The sequence below is a fragment of the Podarcis erhardii genome, assembly GCF_964252035.2.
Source record: "Podarcis erhardii genome assembly, chromosome: 9".
Taxonomy (NCBI): Eukaryota; Metazoa; Chordata; class Lepidosauria; order Squamata; family Lacertidae; genus Podarcis; species Podarcis erhardii.
Window position 1 is genome coordinate 19046299 of NC_138512.1, and position 27482 is coordinate 19073780.

A 27482-nucleotide genomic window follows, 5' to 3' on the forward strand; every position below is an offset into this window, starting at 1 on the left:
TTGATTGCTTGGTGCTTCTCATCTGAAATGTGTGAACTCTGTATTAAAAAGCATTGTGTTTGTAAGGTAAAGGTAAAAAGGTAAAGGACCCCTGGACGGTTAAGTCCAGTCAAAGGCAACGATGAGGTTGCGGTGCTTATCTCGCTTTCAGGCTGAGGGAGCTGGCGTTTGTCCACAGACAGCTTTCCGGGTCATGTGGCCAGCATGACTAAACTGCTTCTGGCACAATGGAACACCATGACGGAAACCAGAGTGCATGGAAACATAATGTTTGTAGATGCTATATGGGATATGAAAACTCTGTCTGCAGTTCTTGATCTGTGATGGCTCATCAAGTCATCTCTTGAGGCCTCACTTCCCTCCTGAGAGAGAGAAAGTGGACCAGGCGTCCCCATCCCAGGGAATCAAATATCACTGTTACCTTACAATTATTCTGTTGCAGTATTCATCTTGTGTGGCCTGCAAAATCTGGTTTCCTCTGCCACATAAGAGAAATGGTGCCATAGCCATATGCTAGAGTTAAACTTGCCCCCTCACAGCTTGATCCATAAACCAGTTAAAGTAGAAAGTATGTGGATTTAAATCCAAATGGTTTTGTGACAGATTCTCCCCATGATTCAGCAGTAATAATCAAAGCGCATCCACTAGAACAGGCAAGAGAGTTTCACTTCTGTTCCTTGTCTTATTACTTAGTAATCATTTTACCACCAGATTGCTGCTTGCCCACTCAAGCATGACAAATATTTGCTGCATCTTGCTTTATTTGTTAAAACTCCATGTCCTAGAAGAACTGCATTTGCAGCTATGCGCGATCAATCAGATTTAAAGTACTGTAATTCTTAAAAGGATTAAATTTCTTCAAGGTAAAACTGAAATGCTTGTTCAAAATTGATATTGCAATGCCCCGTTTCTCTTTCAATCAGGTTATTTTTTTATTTTAAGAATTTCTTTTCTTTTTCAACTGAGAAGCAATTTCATCTTCAGTATTTTCAAGCAAGAATTTGTATTCATCTAATTATTGTCCTCTGGTTAACAACCTTTATTATAATCCCAACAAATTAATCTTTCTCAGCAGAAAAGCAGGCAAAAATCCTAATATATTGTTTCATGCTTTTAAAAATGCTGAGGTGCCAGAAAAAATGAATGATTAGTAAAGTTATTGGTTCATTTTCTTGAAAATGAGAGCATGCATGGATTTTTAAAAGAAAATAGTTAAGGAACAAGAGAACTGCAGTAACAGAAAGTAATGGGTGGAGTGGGCTGTGTGGGAGAGACATTGTTCTCTCTGGAAAGTCTTGTGGAAGAAGAATAGCCATGAAAACAGAAGCTGTGTTTTAAAACATATTTTATGGTTTTCTCTTGTTGCCATGAAACGTAATAATGTATTTCAGGCTATGGTATATTATATAGGAAATCTAGGATTTATATCAGTAATATGGGAGTTCATATATACACATACATTTGCTCTCTCTTGCGCTCTCTCTCACACACACTCTCTCTCTCATACACACACACAAACCAGTGTTGCAATCAATTAAGGATTTGTGCTTCTATTAGATATTGATTTACTTGTAATATGTTGTCAGAATCTGAAAAGGTGCATCCCTGAGGAAATGAGTAATTGAAAATTGCTATTAGATTATCTCTTCAAAGCATACTTAAGAATATTGGAATGTGAGGAATATGAAATTAGTTGGTGGGTTCAGAATTAAATGAAGCTCAGAAAGCGGGTCACTACAAGCAATACAAATGTTTATGAATTTGCTGAAGTTAATCTGAAGTAATTAAATCCCCGGTGTTATGTAGTGAAGTTTCACCCTGGGCCAGCAGGGGGATACTGTATATAGTTTTCACTCAGGTCTGTCGATAGTTTTCCCTCAGGTCCGTGTCAGTTATTTTAGGCGGGAACTCTGGGCTGTTGTTGTTACAATGTTGACAGCCGGCTGCCTATAAAAGCAGGCCGGCTGAGCTGTTTGCAGTCAGTTCTATTCCAGCTTACGAAATAAAGAGCTACTTGGAGAAATCGCTGTGTCGTCTGCTATGTCAACCCACAACTTAACACTGGCGACGAGGATGGGATGGATGGACATCAGAGCACAGCCAGATGCGGCCAGCCTCTGAACTGAGCTAAATCACTGAGCTGAATCACAGAGCGAAATCACTGAGCGAAATCACTGGACAGAACCAATTCAGAGCTGACTGTTCTGGCTAGAGCACTGTGTTCCATCCATCGCCCTTCACGCCGGCATCGGAATCATGGCTTCACTTGTGCCTCTACCGCCGTTTGCGCCAGCCTCTGAATCATGGGATTCCTACCTCGCTCGGTTCGACTGCTACCTCCAAGCCAACGAGCTGACAGCAGTATCAAAGGATCGTAAGCGGGGCCTATTCCTCAGCCTCTGTGGGCCTGAGGTGTTTGAGACGGCCCGAGCATTGGTTGCGCCCGAAGCAGTCCAGGCAACACCATGGGACACGATCCAAGAGAAGCTCCGCAACCACTACGCACCAAAGCCGTCCAAGATTGCTGCCCGCCATGCGTTCTACCACCGGAACCAGGCAGAGGGGGAGTCAATCAACAACTACACCACCGCCCTGCGACAGGCTGCAATGCACTGTGAGTTCCGAGACTTAGACGATGCCCTGATGGATCGAATCGTCTGCGGGGTCCGGGACATCCATCTGCAACGGCGTCTCCTCGCCAAGCCAGACCTCACGCTGCAGAAAGCCATTGAGGAGGCTGTGGCCTCAGAAGCTGCTGAACGCTCCGCCCAGGAGATCCGCAAGTGCAGCAGCCCGCGTCTTGCTAGGGAGCCAGTTCCGGTGCATCATGAAGAGGCCAGCAGTGATGAGGCATCCTCCAGTGAAGGCGATGACGTGCACCAGACAAAGCGGGAGCACAGGAAGTTCCAACAGAAGTCCAAGGGCCAACCGGAATGTGCCGGCTGCGGAGGCAACCATTCCCGTGCCAAGTGTCGATTCAGAGACGCCATCTGTAGGAAGTGTTCCAGAAGGGGCCACATCGCTAAGGTCTGCCGATCGGCTCCGTCTGACACCCCCCCTTCATCGACTCGCAAGTCCAAGCCTTCACTCCAGTCTGCCAAGGAAAGTTGTTTCGCTCTCACCAACTGCCGCTGCCCGTCTGGAACCACGATTGGCCAAACCGACTCGCCTACGCGACGCAAGTTGAACGTCACAGTGCTCATTGAAGGAGCTCCATGTGACATGGAGATCGACACCGGGTCTGCCCTGTCCATCGTGTCGTGGAGCACCATCAAAAGACTGGTACCCAGAGTGTCCAAAAGGCAACTCGACTCTCACCGCGTACACCTGAGAGACTACCAGGGAAACGACATTCCCGTGGTAGGCGTTGGCCGGTTCCGGATTGCCTTCAAGGATTTTTCGGGCCTGCTCCGGTTGGTGGTGGTCGAAGGTCAGCGGCCAAGCCTCCTAGGGCTAGACTGGTTTGATGCCCTCGGCCTGGAAGTCACCGGCATCAACTGCATCTCTAACGCAGAGACTGAGGGTCTGGTCAAAGACTTTGCCGAGGTTTTTGACGGCACCTTGGGGCAATATACAGGTACGCCCATCTCCTTTAGCCTTGATCCACAAGTCGCCCCCATCAAGCTAAAGCCACGCCGGGTTCCCTTTGCTCTCAAGGCTAAGGTGGACGAACAACTGGACAAACTGATCGCCCAAGGAGTTTTGGAGCCGGTTGACCACGCCAAGTGGGAAACCCCCATCGTCACGCCTGTCAAGCCAGATGGGTCGGTGAGAATCTGCGCTGACTACAAGTGCACGATCAACAAGGCACTTCAGCAGCACGCTTATCCGGTTCCTGTTGTCCAACACCTGCTGCATTCCCTGGGTGAGGGTAAGGTCTTCGCTAAGCTGGACCTTGCCCAAGCCTATCAACAACTGCCAGTCGATGATGCCACTGCTGAAGCCCAGACGATCGTCACCCACCGGGGGGCATTCCGTTGCCGCCGGTTGCAGTTCGGGGTGAGTGTGGCTCCTGGCATCTTCCAAAGCCTTATGGAGCGTCTCCTGCAAGGGCTTCCGGGCGTGGTACCATATTTTGATGACGTCTTGGTGTCTGCAGACTCACACCAGCAGCTGTTCGAGCGCCTCCGTGCCGTGCTGACCAGGTTCCAAGAGGCCGGGCTCAAGGTAAAGAGGGAGAAGTGCCAGATCGCCGTTCCACAGGTAGAGTTCCTGGGCTATCTTATCGATGCCTCCGGCCTTCACCCGACCACATCCAAGATCCGCGCTATCCAGCAGGCCCCCACCCCAAAGAACAAGACGGAGTTGCAGGCATTCCTGGGGCTGCTGAACTTTTATAACATGTTCCTGCCCCACAAAGCCACAGTGGCTGAGCCTCTTCACCGACTCCTTAGTACAAAGACGCCTTGGGCCTGGGGTCATCGGGAGACGGCGGCCTTCAACGCGGTTAAGGCTCTCCTTTCATCAGACAGTGTGCTGGTACAGTACAGTGAATCCAGGCCGCTGGTCCTTGCCTGCGACGCCTCACCTTTTGGCATCGGTGCTGTCCTTAGTCACCGTTTTCCAGATGGAAGAGAAGCACCACTCGCCTACTTTTCCAGGACACTATCTCTGACGGAACGGAATTACAGCCAGCTCGACAAGGAGGCATTGGCACTTGTGGCTGGAGTGAAGAGGTTCCATGAATACCTCTATGGCAGGACTTTTGACCTCATCACTGACCACAAGCCACTCCTGGGCCTCCTCGCCGGTGATCGTCCAACTCCACCGGTCCTCTCGCCACGCATGCTGCGATGGACTGTTTTCCTGGCTGCCTACCACTACCGGCTCATCCATCGCCCGGGGAAATCGATGGGCCATGCCGACGCCCTCAGCCGTTGCCCTCTTCCAGCATTTGTGGAAGACCCGGCTCCAGCTTCATCGCTCCTTCTGATTGAGGATCTTCCGGCAGCGCCTGTATCGGCTGCCACTGTGGCCTCCGCGTCTGCCCAGGATCGCACCATCAGCCGGGTGCTCAACTGGGTGTGGAGGGGGTGGCCACAAGGGCCTTTTGCATCGGAGTTCCAGCCCTTCGCAACCAGACAACATGAACTCTCAGCTCATCGCGGCTGTCTGCTGTGGGGAGACCGCGTCGTGATTCCCCAGGGACTCCGTCAGCGCGTCCTGGAGGCTCTGCACGTTGGCCACCCGGGAATTGTCAAAATGAAGGCGTTGGCTCGGTGTTACGTCTGGTGGCCTAATATGGACGATGCCATCACTGCCTGGGTGTCCGCCTGTCAAGCGTGCCAAGAGTCGAGGCCTGCACCACCGGCAGCTAAGGGACACACCTGGGAGACGCCAAAGACACCCTGGTCGAGGGTGCACATTGATCTGGCTGGCCCCTTTCACGGCCGGACCTTTATGGTAGTGGTGGACGCCTATTCCAAATGGCTGGAGGTCGCCCTGATGCCCTCCACCACTACCGAAGCTGTCATCCAGGTGCTGCGAGGCCTGTTTGCAACGCATGGGTGTCCTGATGTCCTTGTCTCTGACAACGGACCACAGTTCACGTCAGGCACGTTTGAGCGGTATCTTTTGGGACTGGGCATCCGCCATGCCCTAACGGCACCCTTTCATCCATCCAGCAACGGGCAAGCGGAAAGAATGGTGCGCTCAGCAAAAGAGGCACTGGCGCGCCTGGACCGGGGAGACTGGCATGAGCGGGTCGCCGAATACTTGTTCGTGCAACACATCACCCCTCATGCGGCCACAGGGAGGAGTCCTGCTGAACTGCTTATGGGCCGCCGCCTCAGGTCACCGCTCGACCGGCTACACCCGGACTTTGCCGTGGCTGAACCCCCAGGCTGTGCCAACGCGCCACGGTCATTTGTCCCAGGAAACCAGGTCTTTGCCCGGAACTATGTGGGGGACATTCCTTGGGTGCCAGCCACAGTAGTGGGAGTCACTGGACCTCGCTCGTACCAGGTGGCACTCGAAGACGGACGCTTGTGGCGACGGCACATAGACCAGCTTAGGCGCAGGGTTGGGGACTTGGACACTACCGAGGTGCCCCCAACTGCGCTTGCGGCTCCAGAAGAGACACGTACAGATGGCGAGGCCCCACCTACACCTCCCTCGCAAACTGCCAGCGTGGAGCCGAACCAAGCTGCTTCAGAGGGTCTGCCAGACTTACCACAGACTCAGACCACTCCACTTGCGGAGGCTCCACCCACAGCAGCGGATCCAGGGCAGTTGGTTCCAACGCCATCTAGGGTCGCACCACAGCATCAGCAAGAACTGTGTGGCCCTCCGGACTTGGCTACCAGTCCCCGGCGGTCTGGCAGAGTTCCCAAGCGCCCTACTTATTTAAAGGACTATGTTGTTGGACATGTATCACTGTTGGTCTAAGTATGGGAAATGTAACCGATATGCTTTTGTGCCTAATTGAACCATTACGCGTAGTGCTGTATATAAGGAAACCATTACGATTGTAACTAACGCCTTATCTCGGTGGGGAGGGGTGTTATGTAGTGAAGTTTCACCCTGGGCCAGCAGGGGGATACTGTATATAGTTTTCACTCAGGTCTGTCGATAGTTTTCCCTCAGGTCCGTGTCAGTTATTTTAGGCGGGAACTCTGGGCTGTTGTTGTTACAATGTTGACAGCCGGCTGCCTATAAAAGCAGGCCGGCTGAGCTGTTTGCAGTCAGTTCTATTCCAGCTTACGAAATAAAGAGCTACTTGGAGAAATCGCTGTGTCGTCTGCTATGTCAACCCACAACTTAACACCCAGGAAGCCAACCCAAAGACCTAGAGGAAGTGAATATTGAAGTGGTGATGTTTGTTGATGATTCAAAGCAATTTCTAGATGATTAAAATAGATTCTGAGGGAATCCAAATGGTTTTCATAACACCTGAGACAAGACAGTTAAATGAAAAATAGAATTTAATGTCAGTGACTCTGAAGTGATGCACATTAGAAAAGAAATCCAATCTGTTTTATCTTTTGAGGGTGGGTTCTTAATTAGGTTCATGTACACAGCAAAGATAACTTGGATTAGTAAGACTACTCCTCAGAAATAGCAGTATATTGCAGTATATTGCTTGGTTATTGAGTGGAAGAACTAAACCTGAATGGGATTCGCCTGCTTCCAGAAAAGTCTCTAGAGAGCCGGTGGCCCCTTGTGAAGAACATGTGATGAGGAGTGATGGGCTGTGGTGGGAAGAGGGAATTGCCCCAAATCAGCTGTAGGCCAAGTTTGCATGTGGTGGTGGGCACCCACAATCCTTCCAGGAAGCTATAGTTTTCCAAACATCCTAGGATATTAAGCCAACTTTAAGTCAAGGCTTCATATCCTAATTTGTTCAGAAACCATTACCCATTGTTTTCCAGTACAGACTCAAAAGGAAACTAGTTTACTGAGACTTCCTGACTTGTATAAAGGGAGAGCTGCAGCAGTTGCATGTGAGTTTATATCTTGGCTTATTAAGGTGAAAAATGATTGTCCGAATGCATTCAGTGGCTTGCCTAAGGCCACCTTGTGAGTTCTTTTTAGAGAGCAGTTTTGAACTGTGGGCCTCTGCCTCCACAATTTAATTACTTAGGCACTTCATCAGCCCTCAAAAGCTGTCCCACTAGTCGTCATGAAGCATGACATTATACTAGCACGTAGGAAAACTGCAGATCTCATAAATTCTGCAACACAGACATTTAGGATTGCTGTGTGAGGCAAGCATCGTCTTTTAAACATAGAAACCTGAAGCAGTGGGTTGCTCTGTTGGTGATCTAATGTACTTGCCATCTAAATATTTGGTCTTCGATTGGTGAATCATGACCCATTGGAGGGTTGCAACCTGGTCTAAGGTGGATTTCATAGTCTGCTAACCAGCAGCATAGCAACTGCCATCTAGGTGTGCTGTAGCTTAAGATGGACCATGGAGCTGCTATGGTAAGATTTTTAAAAAAAGTTTTACTCTCCTTTATAAACTAGTAACATAGCTACCAAAATAAATACTTTCAAAAATCTTGTAATTGCTTTGTTTGACTGGGAGAAGCAAGACAGAAGAGGCACTTTCAGTCACATTCTTGTGAGCAGACCAAAAATGCTTGCCTGCCAGGGATCATGGTTTCAGTGCATAACAACCAGCCCCATTGTAGATTGACTTTCTGGTGCCAGTGTAACACAATGGCAATGATGGCGATACTCCATTAATACCCATGCAAATAAGAGATTGTCAGTTCCTAGCTACAAGGATGCTATGATTATGATGGAACTAATCCATACTTCCTCCAGCACATGAAGCATCCCATGGTCCAGTTTAGGAGGACAGCAAGTAACCCATGATAGCCACAATTTTCAGAGCTTCCCTCTGACAATGGTTCGGATGTCTTCACAGTTAAAACACAACCAGCAGCAGTTTGCAAACCTTTGTTAAGCATCCTTGCTGAGGCTTCTATATTCCTCCAAGTGCTCTGATTGGCTGCTCCTGCACAGACATTTGGGATTCTCCATTAATGCCAGTGGGAGTTTTTAAAAGTATTTTGCTGGCAGAATGTGGCACTATGATTCGAGGTGGGACCAACTTGTAAGTGAGCATAGTATCTGAGCTAAACCCCTGCCTAGCATAGTGCAAAGCAAATTGGTAAACATGTTTCTTTCAAGCAGTCAGCAAGATAAAATTCTGCTTCTAAACTGACTTCTCAGTTTGGCTCCTTTGAGTCGTCATCCCCCCACCCCAATATATGTTTTCACCCTTAGGTGCAATTTCTCAGCAGTTCTGTTTTATAATGTTGCAATATCTTATGTAATGGAATGATGTTTGGTGGATAGTTATTATTGAATTCATTGGTACATCTCATGAGTATTTTCGCTAGTGATCGCAAAACCTTGAAGCATTACCAGAACCTTTCTTCTCATCCATATTCCTAGCCCTTTATTGCATCTTGTTCTAATTGGATTTCGCTGAAGCGTAAAAATATAAATAGTTTGTTCCAAACCAATAACAATCTATTTTACCACCATGGCAGTTCCTCATAAAATGCTTACTTATATTTTGATTTATAAACTCCACTCAATTAACCACATCTTGTTGATAGCAATAAAGGGAGTGAACTAGCGAAGTCAAACTTAAAGCTCTCCAGTTAAAGACAATGCAGTGGGCAACACGATCCCATGTGTATTTACTCAGTTTACTTGCGAGTAAGTATTCTTAAGTTGCTTGAAAAGTACTGAAATTTGGATGGATTGTGCCCCCAAGAAATCCTATCATTGATTTATGTTCTTCTAGCTATGTGTATGACTGGCCAAACAGGAATAATTTTATAACAGAATGACAGCAACAACAACAACAATTATTTCTATTATTTACATGCTGCCCATCTGACTGGGTTGCCCCAACCCTCTGGACGGTTGCCAACAAAACATTAAAAACACAATAAAGCATCAACCGTTAAAAACGTCTCTGAACTTCGCTTGTCAGGGCTGCCTTCGCTTGTCTTCTAAAAGTCAACTACCAGTAGTTGTTTATCTGTTTGACATCTGATAGGAGAGTATTCCACAGGGCGGGCACCACCACCGAGCAGCCCCTCTTGCTGGTTCCCTGTAGTTTCACAGCTCGCAGTGAGGGAATCATCAGAAGACCATCGGGGCTGGACCTCAGTGTCCAGGCTGAACGATGGAGGTGGAGATGCTTCTTCAGGTATATAGGGCCAAGGCCGTTAGGGCTTCAAAGGCCAACACCAACACTTTGAATTGTGCTCAGAAATGTACTGGAAGCCACTGTAGATCCTTTAGGGCTGGTTTTATATGGTCCCACATTCAATCTATCCTAAAATCTTATATAAATATTTATTAAATTTTCAAAGTTAATACGTAATAACAGAAAAAGAAGAAAAAGCGGAAATACAAAAATATAAGAATACAAAAAGTTAAAAACAATTTAAAAACAAGAGAGAGAAAAAAGAACATGTATACATTCCATTTACATATTTTCTTTTACCTTACTTTCTAGACCTCCTCATACCACCCTTTCTTATATTCCAGTTCACAATTATTTGTTCAGCAAGTCCTCACCATTAGATCTTTTACTTAATTCAAACCCTTAATTTCTATCTCTTAAGCATTACAGCTGAAAGCCACCTAGCTGCCTTCCAACATCCCTCTAACATTCCTTAATTTTGCAATGTTTCTGTAAATAGTCTTTGAACTTCTTCCAGTCTTCTTCCACTGACTCTTTTCCCTGGTCTCGGATTCTGCCAGTCATTTCTGCCAGTCCCATGTAGTCGATCATCTTCATCTGCCATTCTTCCAGAGTGGGTAGTTGTTGTGTCCTCCAATATTTTGCGGTAAGTATTCTTGCTGCTGCTGTTGCATACAAAAAGAAAGTTCTATCCTTCTTTGGCACCAATTGGCCGACCATGCCCAGGAGAAAGGCCTCTGGTTTCTTCAAAAAGGTATACTTAAATACCTTTTTCATTTCATTATAAATCATTTCCCAAAAAGCCTTAATCCTTGGGCACGTCCACCAAAGGTGAAAGAAAGTACCCAATCTATCCTAAAATCTTAGCCTTTTATTTACTTTAGTTAAAATTCTCCTTTTAACTTGGTTATTTAGCCCATTTCGCAGAACTGTTGTATATGAAATAATTGTGTCATTGCAGGCCATGGGCTAACGGCAGTTAAGGAAAAAGCAGCCACTCTCAGAATTCATGTCCCGGGAACATCAGAAGATGTACATCCTTCTGACCCAGCAGAAAGCCCCATCCCAGGTGATAAGCATACCTTGGCAAAATATTCTTAATAGGAACACAATACTATTGTTTTAACCTAGTACAAACATGAAGTTTGAGGTCACATACCGGCATTATTTTCATTTGGCCTTTCTTCTTCTTTCTTGAAGACATGGACGAGACCACACAGGACAGCTCTTCAGAGAACACACCTTTGCCTTCATCTCCTTCTGCGTCACGTGGAATGTTTTCAACCATCAGTAGTGCCGTACAGAACACCGTAAGCAATTCTAGTTACAAAAAGAGGGGAAAGGAGTGTACTTGCTATAGAAAGGGTTTTTTTTGTTGTTGTTGTTTTTTGAAAACTACAATTAAGGAAGCCCAAGAAAACACACCACGGAAAAAGTATTATATATACAATATATTTTTAAAAGTGATCCAGTATTTTAAAATTCTGTCCAAAAGCGTTACCTGCAAAACTCACAATTTAATATGTTTTTCAGTATATGTTTTGGATATAATTATTTTGGATTGGATTGGATTGCCTTTGGCAAATATAGGATTGTAGCTGATTCTAGTCCTACTCAGAGGAGATCCGCTGAAATGAACAGCCATAGCTAGATTAGGTCCATTAATTACTCTTGAGTAGATCTCAGCTGGATCCAACCTATAATTTATTTATTTCTTACAAGCTGCTCCATAATTACACCTCACATGTGTACGTATGGCATAACACTAGCAAAACATTAAGCTGCTGTAATTTGCATTGTATTTGGTTTCAGTACTGAGATCTTTCCCGCTCTGCATCCAGAGTTCAGGTATTTGGAGGGAAACATTTTGATTCAACCATAGACTGGTACCCTACTGTGGAATGATGATGCTGAACAATGTTCTGTGTTTCCAGAATTCAGAATATGATCTGCTTATTATTACTTGTCATCTTCCAATTATGCCACCCAGTCTCTCTCTTTAAAAAATATACTGTGATGGAGAAGGAAAGATTTGAAGTAGAATGCATTTATATCCTAAAAGAGCTGATACCATTTCAATGCAAAGACAGCTTTTCTCATAAGGATCTGTAGCATGATTTTATAAGTGAGAACTTGGCAGAAAATTTTAAGTTCCTGGAAACCTGGCATGCCATGATGGCATGAATGATTGTCGTACCCTAATGAAAATCCAATCTATTCCAAGTATCTCTTAATATCTTCAGGGATAGAATGGGCAGCTCACCAAAAAGTGGCGTGTACAGCCTTGAGAATCTGCGTGCCTAGAAATTGACTCTTCCTGCTTGTTTTTTTATTTTAAAAAATGTAACACCACAGGCTTTATGGGCAGGATATGCCAACTTCAAAGAAAAAAAAAATCCTGTTAGGCAGTTCTCTCCCCCCCCCCCCTTGTGGGACACATCAGGCTCCCTAATCTACCCTGCGGACAACTTTGGAGTTTCATATCCAAAGCCAAAAGCAGCTGGACTCAGCCTGATCTGAGTCTCTTATCCAAAGTAGCAGATGCTAGAGCTTTGTTTTGACTGACTATGTGTTATAAATGCTTCAGAGATTCATAAACTCCCAAACCATATTGATAGCAATAGAAGCTGTCATATCTGTGAATAATGCAGATGTTTCTATAACACCTTGTCAGGCTATATGTATGCAAGGCATGGGATTGATCATCTCAGCCTCAAACAAAGACAGCCTTAGGGCAGTGCAAGCAATTTATTATACAAAGTCTGCTTGCTTGCAGAATTGGCCAAACAAAGGCTGGCTCTGTGTGAACAGACCAAACGCTTAGTGCTGCCAATCCGTCAAAATCAAAGATGGCATCCGTTGCCTCGTCCCTCTCAAGTGCTATGGTTTTGTTTGTTTGTTTGTTTGCTGCTTGCTTTGGAGCTATCTTGCAGAATCTTGTGTGATCCAGTGAATATTATTTAAAGATGGAAATTTAAATGCCTATATTTACTTCCCACTGCTTTCCCTAACACATTTTGCCTTCAGGGAATTTCCACATCACGTTTTCTGCCATGGAGCCTCACCACATCACGGCAGAGGATTCTCAAGGAGGAGGAAAGTTTCTAGGGTATACCCTCTGTTCAAGTGAAACATTAGTCAGGTCTGATGGGTCTCACTATTGTCTCACGTGAGCTGAGATGGCACCCAATAAAATAGCCAAAGCTCCCCTGTGCATTGCAAGAGATGATCAGTCATGGAAATCAAGCCGTCTTTCAAATAAGTTTATTTTCCATTACTGATCTTCTCACCAAAGGACAAAAGACAAGCCGCTGCCTAAAACAAAAATGATATTAATAATTTTTTATGCCTGTGTTAGAGCTCCCTTGTTCTATTTTATTCCACAGAATGCTTTTCTTTTAATTAACTTAATGTGTTTAACCGTGGTACTTTTTCACCTGGAATCCATATTCAATATGAGAGATGACTAATGAAGTCATAAATCCTGCTATTTGCAAGGGAAGAAAAAGCAGAGGGTTGAGCAGTTATGAGCTGCAGATTCAGTGTTCCTGTATAGCTTTATAGCTACATACTTAAAAGGTGTTTGGAACACAAAGCAAACTTATTTAGGAGCAAAAGCCGTTAAAATTAATGGGATTTGCTTACTTACGTATAATTGTGTTTAAGGTGTCCATAAATAAGATTATTTCTTCTCTGTTTTGTGCAGGGCAAGAGCGTCTTAACTGGTGGCCTTGATGCTTTGGAGTTCATTGGCAAGAAAACTATGAACGTCCTTGCAGAAAGTGATCCTGGATTTAAAAAAACCAAAACATTGATGGAACGAACTGTTTCCTTATCCCAGGTAAAATCAGTCAATTTTGATAATAATGGAGTGTTAGGAAGTGGTGTAGACAATTACGACGACTGTATAATTGACTGTGATTTTGATTTTTAGAGGAAGGCTCTTGAAGTTTCGAAGAGCCACATAAAATCATAGAATTGTAGAGTTGGAAGGGACTCTATCGGTCATCTAGTCCAACCCCCTGCAATGCAGGAATCTCAACTAAAGCACCCATGACAGATGGCCATCCAACCTCTGCTTAAAAATGTCCAGAGGGTAACCACTTATTCACCATTAGTATGAATGAGTGAGGGTTGCTTAATAGGCTATCTTCTATGTGGCAAATTTCCACACAAGTTTCTCTTAGGGGGTTAGACTAGATGATCCTCAGGGTCCCTTCCAGCTCTACAATTCTATGATTCTGTGGTTCATAAATTACGTAACAAACCAGTGCAGCTATCTTTAAACTCTTAAGAAAAAAAGAAACCTCCCATTTCAGGGGAGGGGGAATCTGTACTGGTTCTGTTGCCCTGTTTACACCTGTATATTTATGCATCGGCTAGAAGCTGTGGCTTGGGACAACTAACAAATGTAATAAATAATATCTACCATAGTATGCCAGGCAGGAATTCACTCAGAACAGTTTGCTCATGTTGAACACACCATGTTTTCTTCATCATGCTGCCATCCAGCTTTGCTTTTCTCTGACCCCCTCTCCCCCAGCAATAGCTCACTGTGTGAACGCAAGGAGTTGCAATATATATTACTATCTGTCACATTTGAGCTTTGCACTTTCCACACCAGTCAAAGTGATAGATGTCTCCTGTGATATCCAAAACCGGCATGGAGACCCACTATATGTTTTCAGGAGTTTGCATGTGATACACCGTTTCATGTCTTACTTCCTCAGTGGCATTAATTTGCTTTGTTCTTCAGTGAAGCATCTTTTTCAAGAACAACCATACAGCATGTTATAATTATGGTTCATTTAGTAATTCATGGTAGATTTGTTTCTTTGTTGCTGTTTTTTAACTGTTTATTTGTGTTCTTATCTCATATTTTTATTTTGTGAACTGCCCTGAGACCTTTTGAATAAATCTAATAAATAAAAATGAAATAAATAAATAAGTATTTTTAAATACAGTGGTACCTCTGGTTCCATGCTTAACTTGTTCCGGAGGTCCGTTCTTAACCTGAAACTGTTCTTAACCTGAAGCACCACTTTAGCTAATGGGACCTCCTGCTGTCATGCCGCCGGAGCACAATTTCTGTTCTCATTCTGAAGCAAAGTTCTTAACCCGAGGTACTATTTCTGGGTTAGCGGAGTCTGTAACCTGAAGCGTCTGTAACCTGAAGCATATGTAACCCGAGGTGCCACTGTATGGTGTTTTGATTCAGTGTCAAAATAGTTTTTGAGCTATGCTAACAATGTTTTGTCATAAAATTAAGAGCTAACTAACTGCTGAAATAAACAGAGTTTTTAGTTGGGAGGGTACCTGCTGCTCCAAATCAATGTTACAAAATATGATCAAAGATTTTAGTTCCAAAGTGTAAAACTTGCTTCTGATGGTGCAGTTGTGTATTATACTGAGAATGGGCTACAAAGAGAAACAGTGTAGTAAGAAGGCTGTTAAGTTGGGGTAAGGGTTGGAATTTTTGCTCTCCAAAGTCAACTGTCCCAAGCAGACAGACCCTTAAAAAAAAAAGAACAAAAACGAGAATCCACTAGAGAGACAGCTAGAATAATCTCCAGTTTAACTACCAGAAAGCAAAATCACAGACAAAAAAAAGTGCAAACCCCTTAAAAAAAAAAAAGCAACAAGAAGAAGCAAGCTATAATCACCACTAATTGCAAAACTCGTACAGAGAATACTGTTTAAAATGTTTTATTGGACCTGTTGTAATACAGTGAAGCATTTTACCTCTGCTGGTAAGATCTAACTCCAATTTTTATTCTTATTGCCTAGAGGAGCTGGGACTGAAGGTGATAAAATTTGTCAAATCTGCCATGCAACCAATTAACCAGCCGCTATGATCTATATTTCCACAGCTGTTGCGAGAAGCCAAAGAGAAAGAGAAGCAGAGGCTGGCCCAGCAAGTGACATTTGAAAGGACGGCGCATTATGGGCTGCTGTTTGATGAGTTTCAGGGTCTGTCTCATCTGGAAGCTCTAGAAATTCTGTCTAATGAAAGTGAAGCCAAGGTACAGTATATTGACTTTATAAATCAAGGTAACAGGAATGCTTTCTGGGACATATTTCTCAAGAATATCTCCCAGTAAGATTGAAACCCTTTCTCTAGCAAGCTCCTTAGGAGCAACAGTTTGCACTTATTTATGTAGTCATTTGAATTTATACCCTGTCCTAGCCTGCAGGCTCAGAGTGCCTTACAATATTTGAAATTTCTACACCATCTCTGGTAATTGTGCCCCACAGCCACCAACGCTGCATTTCTAACAGCTGTATTTCTAACAGCTGTGCTTATTGCTTCCAATAAATAAGTAAAATATTTCTGGATGTAGATATATGCAGCTTGTAGGCTTTTGCAGATATAGCTACATACAAGTACAAAGCATCTCTATTGCTCTAAAAAAGTTCAAGACACAATTCAAGATACAACACTGGACCAGTAACACTGACTGGCTAACTGACTAACAGACAGATAGAATAACTGCAGAAATTTGTTAATTACAGATATAGTGAGGGCACTGAACCATTACCATAGTAACTGGCTTGGCGGACCTTGTACCTGTGATTAGCTCAGCCATAGGTTGATTTACGCTCATGAAGGGAATTAACTCCTTCTCATGTTCCATTACTCCAGCACTATGCTATGTAATGCTACAGTCGGTATCACGTTGCCATTGAAGACCGTCCCACAGTGTTGTATTAGTGCAGCAGTTTAGGTTGGCCAATGGTATGGATGATGTAGACGCAGTTGGATGTATGGTACAAATTGTTTTTCAGCGCAGAATAGGGCTGACAGGTGCAACAGGATACAGCACTTTACCTGTGCAGTAGATTAAAGTGTCTTCTCCATCAATGCAGTTTCAGGGAACAACCAGAAGGAACGAAACATAGTACTGCTGCTAAAACTAAGGAAGTGCGGCCCTATACGTTTTGTGGTTAGGAGGCAGCTGGTGAACTATTTGTACACAGCTCTGAGCTCCAGATCTGTTAGAGGGCCCTCTCAATAATCCATAACAGATTTTGAGGGGCGTATAGGAAGCAGAATCCTTTCCACAAGCTCGGCCTGTTCCACTGACAGACACCATTGGATTTCACCCAGTGATTGCAAGCTGTGTAGACACTGAAACTGTATTTCTCCATTTTTCTTGCACATTATGTGCTGCAGATACACTGAAATGCTCAGGCCCGTGTGTGTGTGTGTGTGTATGTGTGTGTGTATTTATTCATTCATTCATTCATTCTTCTTTTAGATACAATCATATTTAACATCCCTTGAAGGAGAGGAATTGGAAAAAACAAAACATGCTTTAATTGCTATTAAAGCAGTCTTTCTTCCAGAAGAGTCAGAAAATGAAGACAACGAAGGAAAGAAAGGTAGCTGCAGAATTGTCAGTGCAGCACATGCCTGATAGAGGAGTCTACATGTTTAATTAAAAACAATTAAATCAGTTACGAATGATCTAATCCTCAAAGTGATGTTTCTGAAAAACCTTCCCACTGAAGATACTGGTGTCCAAGTCAATATTTATTTGTTTGTTTCATAAAATCATATACCACTTGATAGTTTTTTTAAAAAAAACACACTCAAAAAGGGTAAAACATTATCATAAAGAATATATGCGGCACAAAATCAAAGAGACTTACACATGCATACATGCTTTAGTAGAAGACTGTACCCACTGTTAGCAGTCTCTAGGGTTAGGAATAGCAAAACTAGGAATTATAGATCAGATCAGCAGCAACTCACTGATGGGTTAGATCTAGACACATTCTGATGTTGCCCAACCCCCATGTCAGGCGCGAGGCAGTCTTTCTTAACTGGCAAGTGCTCCCCTCATTTGCTACTGAGAAGTCATCTCAAGGGCTTTCACATCATCTTGGGGGCCTTGGGGCAGCCATTTATTCCCCAGTGCGAGCAGCACCTGACAGTTAAGAAGCCAATGCCTCATGCTTATAGCTGGGTTGGTGCCACTCTCTCTATATAAAGCTATATCAGAAATGTTGTAAGACAGGAAAATAGAAAACTGGTAACCAATCTATTACTTACGACAAGAACTGAAATTGCTTCCAAGTGGAAATTGGAAACTACATCTATTGAAGAATGGCTTAGAAGGTAGAATAATGTCATGAGGAAACTTACTTATTTGCTAAGATTTAAGTAAGAGAGCAAGAAGAAATGCCTTTATAAAAAAAATTGGATTCATGTTTTTTGGGAACGGAATATAACTATCAAAATATTTCAAGGGTCGTTTTTTCTTGCTTCCTTTTTACTTTTCCTCAGATGCGGGAGATGAGTTTGTGACCATGCTTACAGAATTGCTCTTTGAATTACATGTTGCTGCCACTCCTGACAAACTTAACAAGGTGGGTGACTTTGTTTGCCTTTGGGGGAAAAGGATTCTGCCCTTCTTCACCAACTCAGTTCAAAAGTTGGGAGCATACTTGTTTTAAATAGCTAGTGTAGCACACTAGGAGGCAGAGCAGTAGTGCAATTGCAGCTTTGGTAAATTGGTGGCTGTAAGCCGAGAGAGTTGTAATGAAGAATTATGAGTTAAACCGAACATAATTGGAAAAAGAGGTTATCTGCCTGCACTGTAATTAATATGGCCACATATTGTTCACATCCAGAAAATAAGATTTCTTAGAAAAAGAGATATTAATTGCACATTTCAAGTTTGTGAATCCTAATAGACTGTTTCTTCAGAATGTGACATAAAGCTGCTAATGTTTGAGGCCCAAAAAGTCTAAGTCAAGCAAACCCAAATTCTTTATTCAAAATTATGCAGGTCATAATGAGGGGTGAAATCAAGCAAGAATGGTGAGACGTTTGGGGATGTGAAAGACATTCCAAACAATGAAGGAAGGAAAATAGCCACTAGCATTGTTCTGCGAATGCTTGTACAAACACTTGCAGAAATATTCATGCACTGCTTAAACAGTGAATGCCATAGTTTAATGCTTCCATGAGACAGTTTTGGCCAGTGAAAAAAATCAGGCAGCCTCTTTCACACAGTACTCAAAATATGTCATTCTAATGCATATTGAAAGAGGAAGTCATTCTTCATGCTAGATTCTCTTTTGTTCTGATTCTTTTGCAGGCTAGAAAGAAAGCTTATGATTACCTGGAAGAAGCTAGACTCCCTGAATCTACAGAAAAAATGGAAGAGAACAGAGAAGAGAAAACGAAAATAGATGAAGCGAACCAAGAAAGTGAAGAAAAGCCTCAAACAGGTGAATCTGGAGACACAGAAGAAACAAAGAACAAAACTGTAGAGGTGAGAGAAGAGCAGATTTCAGTTTGTCTGCCTATCATCATATTTTGTTATTACACGTAAGTAACCATAGTACTAAGGGACACGGGTGGCACTGTGGGTTAAACCACAGAGCCTAGGACTTGCCGATCAGAAGGTTGGTGGTTCGAATCTCTGTGACAGGGTGAGCTCCCGTTTCTCAGTCCCAGGTCCTGCCAACCTAGCAGTTCGAAAGCACGTCAAAGTGCAAGTAGATAAATAGGTACCGCTCCGGCGGGAAAGTAAATGGCGTTTCCGTGTGCTGCTCTGGTTCGCCAGAAGCGGCTTAGTCATGCTGGCCACGTGACCCGGAAGCTGTACACTGACTCCCTTGGCCAATAAAGCGAGATGAGCGCTGCAACCCCACAGTCGGCCACGACTGGACCTAATGGTCAAGGGTCCCTCTGCCTTTTATTTAACCATAGTACTGATTAAGTAGCTGATTAAGTTGTATCTGTGTGATATATAGTTTGACTATTTCCAGGAATGAAAACTGTCTCTGTCCCATCTGAATATGATTTCAAATCAGCTGGGTCATATCCATCACATTTAGCTTGAAAAACTGTGCCTATTATGGACTTAAGTAAGTGGGATTAAAATACATTTCCCACAAATCAGCAAGGAAGGTTCATGAACATAGCAGACTTAATGCACATACAGGTAAGAGTTAGGTGTGCGTCCTGTGCACATTCACATTGCAAGGCACATGCAGATCCATTTGAAATGTCCTTTCCAGATGTTTTGGACTACAACTCCTACAAGTGGGCTGACTGGGGTCAATGGAGTAGTAGTCCAAAACTTCTGGAGGGCACCAGGTTGAGGAAGGCTGCACCAAACAGTGGTAGTTGGACCTTTCTAAAATGCGTACACATGGAAATCCTGCAAACCAATGTAGGACCTGACTTCCTTTTTCCTATGGCATTTCCCACCATTACCTTCTCCCCTCCTCCTTTTCTTCGTTGAACAGTGCAATTCATCATCCTGAGCCTTTTGTTTTTCTTTCCAGGAAATTTACATGTTGTCTATTGAAAGCCTTGCCGAAGTAACAGCCCGTTGTATTGAACAGCTCCACAAATTAGCAGAATTAATCCTTCACGGACAAGAAGTTGAGAAGCCTGCCTTGGATCAAGCAAAAGTTCTAACAAAGTGAATATATTGTCATTCTGATTCTTTCAATGTGTGTGCAGTGCTTACTGAATGCTGTTCCTTGCAGAAGATGACATTCAGTATTGTTTTGTCTTTCTGCTGCAAGAATACTTCCACTACTGCATCATTGGTGGAGAAGTTTTGCAGGTGCTGCAGGTGGCAAATCCTATTTTAAACACATTTCTGCTGGTGCAGCACATCTCTGAATCACGTACCCAAGTCCTTGGATCTGCCAGATGTCAGGAAATGCAAACAATCCTAGGAATTCAATCAATCATTTGTTAGAAAGTACTGTATTTTTCGCTCTATAAGACGCACTTTTTCCCTCCTAAAAAGTAAGGGGAAATGTGTGTGCGTCTTATGGAGCGAATGCAGGCTGCGCAGCGATCCCTCTTGCTGTTCTGGCTTCTGGGATTCAGAATATTTTTTTTCTTGTTTTCTTCCTCCAAAAACTAAGTGCGTCTTATGGTCTGGTGTGTCCTATAGAGCGAAAAATACGGTAATAACTAATAGAAAGTACAAAAACTATAAAATACAAAATCACATCATGAAATGAATCAATTGTTAATTATTAACACTGACAATCTAGAAACTAACAATCATATCAGGACAGAGATGTGGCAACATTCAGCTGTTTTTGCCACCCGTTTGGTAATAGATTTATTAGTCTCATCAAGGAAGATACTCAAAAGTGTATCTTTAGATTGACCAGGAAACCTAATAGAATTCTAGGAACTGAAATTGCTTAGATGCTAAAAACACTGTTAAGAGGCTCTTCTAACCTCCTTAAAAGAGTTTTGCTTTTCAGTGTACTGGATGGTTAAGTCCAGTCAAAGGTGACTATGGGATGGCGGAATCCAGAGCACACGAAAACTCTGTTTACCTTCCCACCGCAGTAGTGTCTATTTATCTACGTACTTGCATTGTCATAGCAGTATGAGAATGCCCCTAGAATGCCTTCTTAAGCTGCCATTCATTTCAAATCTAAGAACAAAGGAAACGGCCTTGTACCAAGTTAAACCATTGGTGTGGGTGGGTGGGTGTTTAGCTAAGTGTTGTCTAGAGCAGTGTTTCCCAAACTTGCGTCTTCAGCTGCTTTTGGACTACAGTTCCCATCATCCATGACCACTGATCTTGCTAGCTAAGGATGATGGGAGTTGTCATCCCAAAACAGCTGGAGACCCAAGTTTGGAAAACCCTGGTCTAGAGTGACTGGCAATGGATTACCAGAGTTTCAGACAGGGGTGTTTCCAGTCCTATCTGGAGATTGCAGGGATTGCATCTGGAAGTTTCTGCAAGCAACTCTTGTGTACCATTGCAGAAATTTTAAGTCTTTTAGACTCAGTATAACATTTCTCCTACTGCATAAATGATGTTGCTATTACCGCTATTGTTTCAGTAGCAATAAACATGTTTATGTTGGTATGCCCTTGACAGTACAATACTCTTATAGAGATGTAACATGGTGCATATATTGATTACAGCAGTAGCAGTTAATTCATCTGTGCTGTAGTGAAATAAATGTATTATTGATATTTTATTGTTTCTTTAACAGTTTAACAAGTACAATGTGTAATGAAGTTTCTTCCCTGTCGAAAAAATTTTCTGATTTCTTAACTTCAGTTGGGGTAAGTTATTATGCAGTTTTATTCATTCACTTTTTAATGTCTTGAAGTCTTATTCCTTGGTTGAGTGAGAGAACCAGAAAGTAGGTACACAGAAATCCTATTTCCATTGATTATTGAATTTCACCACGGAGCCATAAGCATAAAAAATGCTTGGGGATCTATTTTAACTATGTCCTCTACTATGTTTGCCCAAGTTCTAGGTCTTCGTTTTCTGTGGTCTCTAGGTGCTGGACAAGCGAATGTGAATGAGCCCTAGATTGTGATAGGTATTATGGGACAAGACAAGAAGGTGAGCCCAGGGATTGGATTGAAAAAAGAACAGGTTCTTCTGGAATGGGGGGTGGGGGAACCCTGAGAAATGCAAACATCCAAGACTGCAACTAAAGATAGATCATGTCTGGACTATCAACACGATTTTGAACATATTAGTGCTTGAAAGGGACTATCTCTCAAAAAGATGAAAAGCAAAGCAGGGAAACTTTTATTTAAAAAATAGTAATTCCAGTGCAGAATTTCAACATGCTTCATTTTTGTTTGATGGTGGAATTTTAAACAAGACTCCTGTGAGCCATTTTCATCTCCCTTGCATCAGCAAGCATCTTTTCAGAGTTTCTTTTAAAATAACATAATTTAATCATATTGCTTTCACTCTGAATAATTTATGCTGGTGGCAAGTTACAGGAATTTGTCTATTTCTGCATTTTCTCTGCGTGTTTTATCATATTTCTCCGAGGCAGTCTTGATAAATATTTATATCAAACCCCAAAATCCAGCGTGAAATATTAATCTGATCCAACTTCAGAACCAGGCATCTTACATGACTTTTAGTTTTGACCTTGGTGCCTTTGCACTTCAACAGTTTTGCTTGATTTAAGCACATAATTTAAAAGAGATTCAGCTCTGACTTGCTGTGTGTTCATAGCAAACAAGTCCATATATAGCTATGCTACCGGACTGGAAGTTTGTGCTGAGCAGCAAAAGCTTTAGCCCTGGAAGTTGGGCAACTGCTTTCTGATGTGAATGTGCCTTTTAATGTGAAATTTCCTCTCTAGTAAGAGCGTATGTTTACTAGCCCTCTGAAAGACACCAAGGGATGCACATTTTACAGGTGTACATATATTTTGTACTGAGATATCAGTATTTGAATTTTAATGCAAAGTGAGTAGAGATCCACCTTGGTCACATTGAAATTAATGCCGTTACCACATTCATAACCAGACATACAGCTGGGACTGCAAAGGACAGGATGGCATCTCTCCTATTCCATACAGGTGAAACTCGAAAAATTAGAATATCATGGAAAAGAAGTAAATGCTGCTGCCCCATTATCCAAGCACAGTGGACCAACACCAGCTGATGACATGGCTCCCCAAATCTCTTTTCTGATGAGAGCAGCTTTTGCATCTCATTTGGAAACCAAGGACCCAAAGTCTGGAGAAAGAATGGGGAGGCACACAATGCCAGATGCTTGAAGTCCAGTGTGAAGTTTCCACAGTCTGTGTTGATTTGGGGAGCCATGTCATCAGCTGGTGTTGGTCCACTGTGCTTCATTAAGTCCAGGGTCAACACAGCCGTCTCCCAGGAGATTTTGGAGCACTTCATGCTTCCTTCCGCAGATGAGCTTTATGGGGATGCTGACTTCATTTTCCAGCATGACTTTGGCACCTGCCCACAGTGCCAAAAGTACCAAAACCTAGTACTTTGGGATTACTGTGCTTGATTGGCCAGCAAACTCACCTAATCTGAACCACATAGAGAATCTATGGGGCATTGCCAAGAGAAAGATGAGAGACATGAGACTGAGCAATGCAGAAGAGCTGAAGGCTGCTATTGAAGCTTCCTCAGCAGTGCCACAGGCTGATAGCATCCATGCCACGCCGCATTGAGGCAGTAATTGATGCAAAAGGGGCCCAAACCAAGTACTGAGTACATATGCATGCTTCTACTTCTCAGAGGTCCAATATTGCTCTATTTGCAGGCCTTGTTTTGTTGATTTCATTTAATATTCTAATTTTCTGAGATGGTTAATTTGGGGGTTTCATCAGCTGTACGCCATGATCACCACAATTATAACAAATAAAGGCTTGACATATCTCACTTTGCATGTCATGAGTCTATCTCATATGTTAGTTTCACCTCTTAAGTTGAATTACTGAAATAAATGAACTTTTCCACAATATTCTAATTTTTCGAGTTTCACCTGTATATAGCAACCAGAGTTGCAGCTTTATTACTTCAACACTGGCAATGGGGCAGCAGCATTTACTGCATCTGAGAGCAGAAGGCTGGCTTAGAGGGTGGTGGGCAGTTCACATGGCAAACACTCCTCTGTCCTTCAACATCTTACCACCACTCCCTGATCCCCAGCATTTGCTACTTGAGGTGGCCACCTCACATTGCCCAATGGTAGGGAAGGCCCTGTATACAACTGAGGCCAAAACTGTTGGCGGTAGTTGTTTACAGATGTGATCACTCTTACTGAACTAATTTTAAGTCAGATAGCAAGGCCAAGGAATAACTGCAAGAGGACCATATAAACCATTATGTAGATTTAGAGCAGATGAGGCTCCCCAGATTAATAGCATCTCCACACAACTGCTAAACAATGCTGTCATTTAATAACCACATTGTAACTCTGTCCTTCTCACTTCAAGAAAGCAGTTATTGAGAAACAATAAATATTTTTATTCTTTATCGCTATAGATCTCCTTCACAGTGTTTGCACTAACTATTGATTATATCAATCAATATTGTTTTAACAGGCAATCATTTCTTTATGTTTCAGGGGCTTGTATATGCTGAAATAAACAAGGGGATGGGTATTGGGTTTTTTTAATTACTGACTTTGAAACAGTATTGTATTGTTGTTTTTATTATTTCAGCCCCCCCCATCTCTTTTTACAATCTCTTTGGGGCTGGCGTTATTTTTAGTAATAATCATCACAACAGCAGCAGCAGTAGTAATAATAATATTTGCTTAACACTTGCTGTGCATGGTGCTTTATAGAATAATGGTAAAAAGATATATTTGAACCCTGAGGGGCTTAAAATTTGACTAGGGAAAACAATAAATAAAGGGGGAAAGAACTAGTGGGAATGTAAATGAAAAGAATATGTGTTCCGTTCGCACATATTTAGCCTTAGTTTCAGTATGGGATGAAAAATAAGACTTTATAATAATATTTTAATAATAATGTTATTATTTATACCCCACCCATCTGGCTGGGTTGCCCCAGCCACTCTGGGTGGCTTCCAACACATATAAAAACTTAATATAACATCAAACATTAAAAACTTCCTGAATCAGGACTGCCTTAAGATGTCTTCAAAGAGTTGGGTAGTTCTTTATCTCCTTGACATCTGATGGGATGGCATTCCACAGGGTGTTCCATCATGGACAAGGTAGATTTGAAGGGAGGCAGATGTCACTAGGTAGGGGTTCTGGAAGGCAGTGCCCAGCACAAGAGGTAGCAATGGATGAGGCCACATCTTTTGAAAGTAATGACAAGGAACTTGTGCTGGATCTGGGAGTGGACAAGAAACCATTGTGGAGATTCAAACAGTGGTGGGTGGTGGTTTGGGGTAGCATGGGGTACGGATGAAGGGAAATTGAAGCGGTACTACCAGAGCTAATCCTACGCTCCTCTTGGTGCATTTTCATCAGCCTCCCTGCTGCTTTGCCTCTCTCCTTCCTGGTAAGCAGTAGCCAGTCGGCTATCAGGAGGTCAGGTGAACACCATTGCCCCACTGCTGGATTTAAAGGAGGGAGACTACCAGCAGTGGGCCAGAGAGGAAGAGTGGGGAAGAGACTGATGAAGCAATTTCTATCCACAACCTCACCATTGGAAAAATAAATGCAGCTCGCTTTCTGGGATCCAAAGAAAGTTGGTTGTGTTGAAGACCAGTTGAGATTGCTGAATATTGCCAGGATTTAAGTAAGGCTGAATTCCTTGGACTTGTTCCACTGTCTTCACAAAGCCTCTAGCATATTTTTGTCTAATCTTTAAAAAAAACACCCTTTCTGTATTTTTGCATCAATGAAAATGGTATTTTGTATTTGACACTGAACATGCGCTGTCAGAGCTGCCTCTAGGTCCCAGCTCACAGAGGACCAACGCTAGCCAGTAATAACGTATAAAAGTCTTTATTGAAGGTTAGTTTCCATTTCCAAACCGCAGCCTGCAACTCTACGTCTTAGAAGCTAGACCGGCGAAGCTCCATCTGAGTCTCCGCCTCCTAGACACCAGTTTAAGACTCTAGCTTTACTCCACCTCTTCCGTTGTTCTTTCCTCCTCTGGGTCCTTCTGCCCCCTGGGGTTTCCTCCTTTCTGGACTCTTCTGACGCTGACCCCCCTGAGTCTTGCCCCTCCTTCCGGCGGGCTTTAGGACCTGGCTCCCTATCCGGGCTGCCTGCTGTGCCGCTCGCCTGTACCTTTGAACTTGGCGCGCGCGCCCAGCCGGTAACTTTCCTCTTGACCGTTTCCCCACTCTCCGATGGAGGCGTGGTCAATCCTGACTCATCTCCTCTCGCTGGTGGTGAGAACACTGGTCCCGATGCCTGGGACTCCTCCCCCCCACTGCGCTCTGGTGGGGAAGCTGGTCCTGATTTCCAACTGCTGCTCTGGGAGTCCCCGCTGGCCCCTTCCTTCTGGGGTTTCCCCCTTGGCACCCCCCTTGCCCTGGCCATCGGCACTCCCTTCTGTGAATCTTCCGATTCGCTGGAGAGGCTCATGGAATCCCTCGGACCACTTTCATCTCCTGTGCTTCCCTCGGATTCCTCCCCCTCGCTCTCCATTTCCTCCCTCTCCTGTGCCTCTGCTCCTGAGCCCCTGACATGCACATATTTTGTTTATACAGTAATCCAGCACCTTCAGAATCTCACTCTTCAAAACAAATGTATTACTAAAGCAAAGAAATGTTTTATTACCACTTTCTCGATGTGTCCCTAGCATTAAACCTTGCCTGTGTTTTCATCTGAGCAGAGTGACAAAAAAGCCGAAGTCCTTAACCCAATGGTCAACAGCGTACTATTAGAGGTAAGTGTGCCGCTATTTTACATAAGGAACCACTTTGCTGTCTTTTTCAAATGAAGCTAGCATACATTTATGTCCCTATGAAGAACCATAAAAAGTAATGGTTATCACTGTAATTCCGTGCCATTTCATAAACAGTGTCATTGTGCTTTAATCACTCATCTGTGAGAGCTTAGCCATAACAGCCGTGCTGCGTTTTCTAGGAACATTTGTAAGACACAGGTGAAAAGCTTCTTCCTACCTCTTACCATAATGCATTGGAAAGAACTTACTGGACAATTTACAGTTAGTTCAGTAAGGTAGCTTTGCTTTCCATTCCAAAAAAAAGAAAATGCCTAGGAATAGACTCTGAACCTTAATAAAGTTTCTGCTGCTCATAAATCACTAAATATAATCTCTGAGCTAAGATGAATGCTGGAGGACGTGCCATTCAGTTCAATGGAGCTTGCATAGGCAAGGTTCTCAGTAGGCTGCACCTATTTATTCATGTTAAAATTTATAAATCAATCTTCATCTAGAAATGAATTTCAGGGCGGTATGCAAAGGAATTTGAAATTCCATGTGAAACCATGATTGCACTGTAAGGGCCTTTTGCATTATTTTGCCTCTAAAAATCTATGGTCCCTACAAATGTTGGTACTCTCAGAATTCAGACAGCAGATAACTGGCATTTCCATTGTCAGAAGTTCCAAAGGGAGGC

The 27482-nt window shown here is 43.3% G+C and overlaps 1 protein-coding gene across 9 annotated transcripts in view; it reads left to right on the forward strand.

The window, feature by feature from the left end:
- Nucleotides 1-27482, forward strand: part of FAM114A1 (family with sequence similarity 114 member A1) — a 58079-nt gene that overhangs the window by 27899 nt on the left and 2698 nt on the right. For 6 of the 9 annotated variants that reach the window (XM_081875821.1, XM_081875824.1, XM_081875820.1 and 3 more), the window contains 11 exons: nt 7376-7442; nt 10638-10745; nt 10877-10986; nt 13383-13517; nt 15547-15699; nt 16936-17059; nt 17967-18049; nt 18784-18960; nt 19982-20121; nt 21677-21749; nt 26732-26785. In XM_081875821.1, coding sequence (XP_081731947.1) covers nt 7376-7442; nt 10638-10745; nt 10877-10986; nt 13383-13517; nt 15547-15699; nt 16936-17059; nt 17967-18049; nt 18784-18960; nt 19982-20121; nt 21677-21749; nt 26732-26785 — 1224 coding nt within the window. Of the gene's footprint in view, nt 1-7374; nt 7443-8134; nt 9178-10637; nt 10746-10876; nt 10987-13382; nt 13518-15546; nt 15700-16935; nt 17060-17966; nt 18050-18783; nt 18961-19981; nt 20122-21676; nt 21750-26731; nt 26786-27482 lie in introns of those variants that run through there. The other 3 variants (XM_081875825.1, XM_081875827.1, XM_081875826.1) reach the window with 3 other exon arrangements.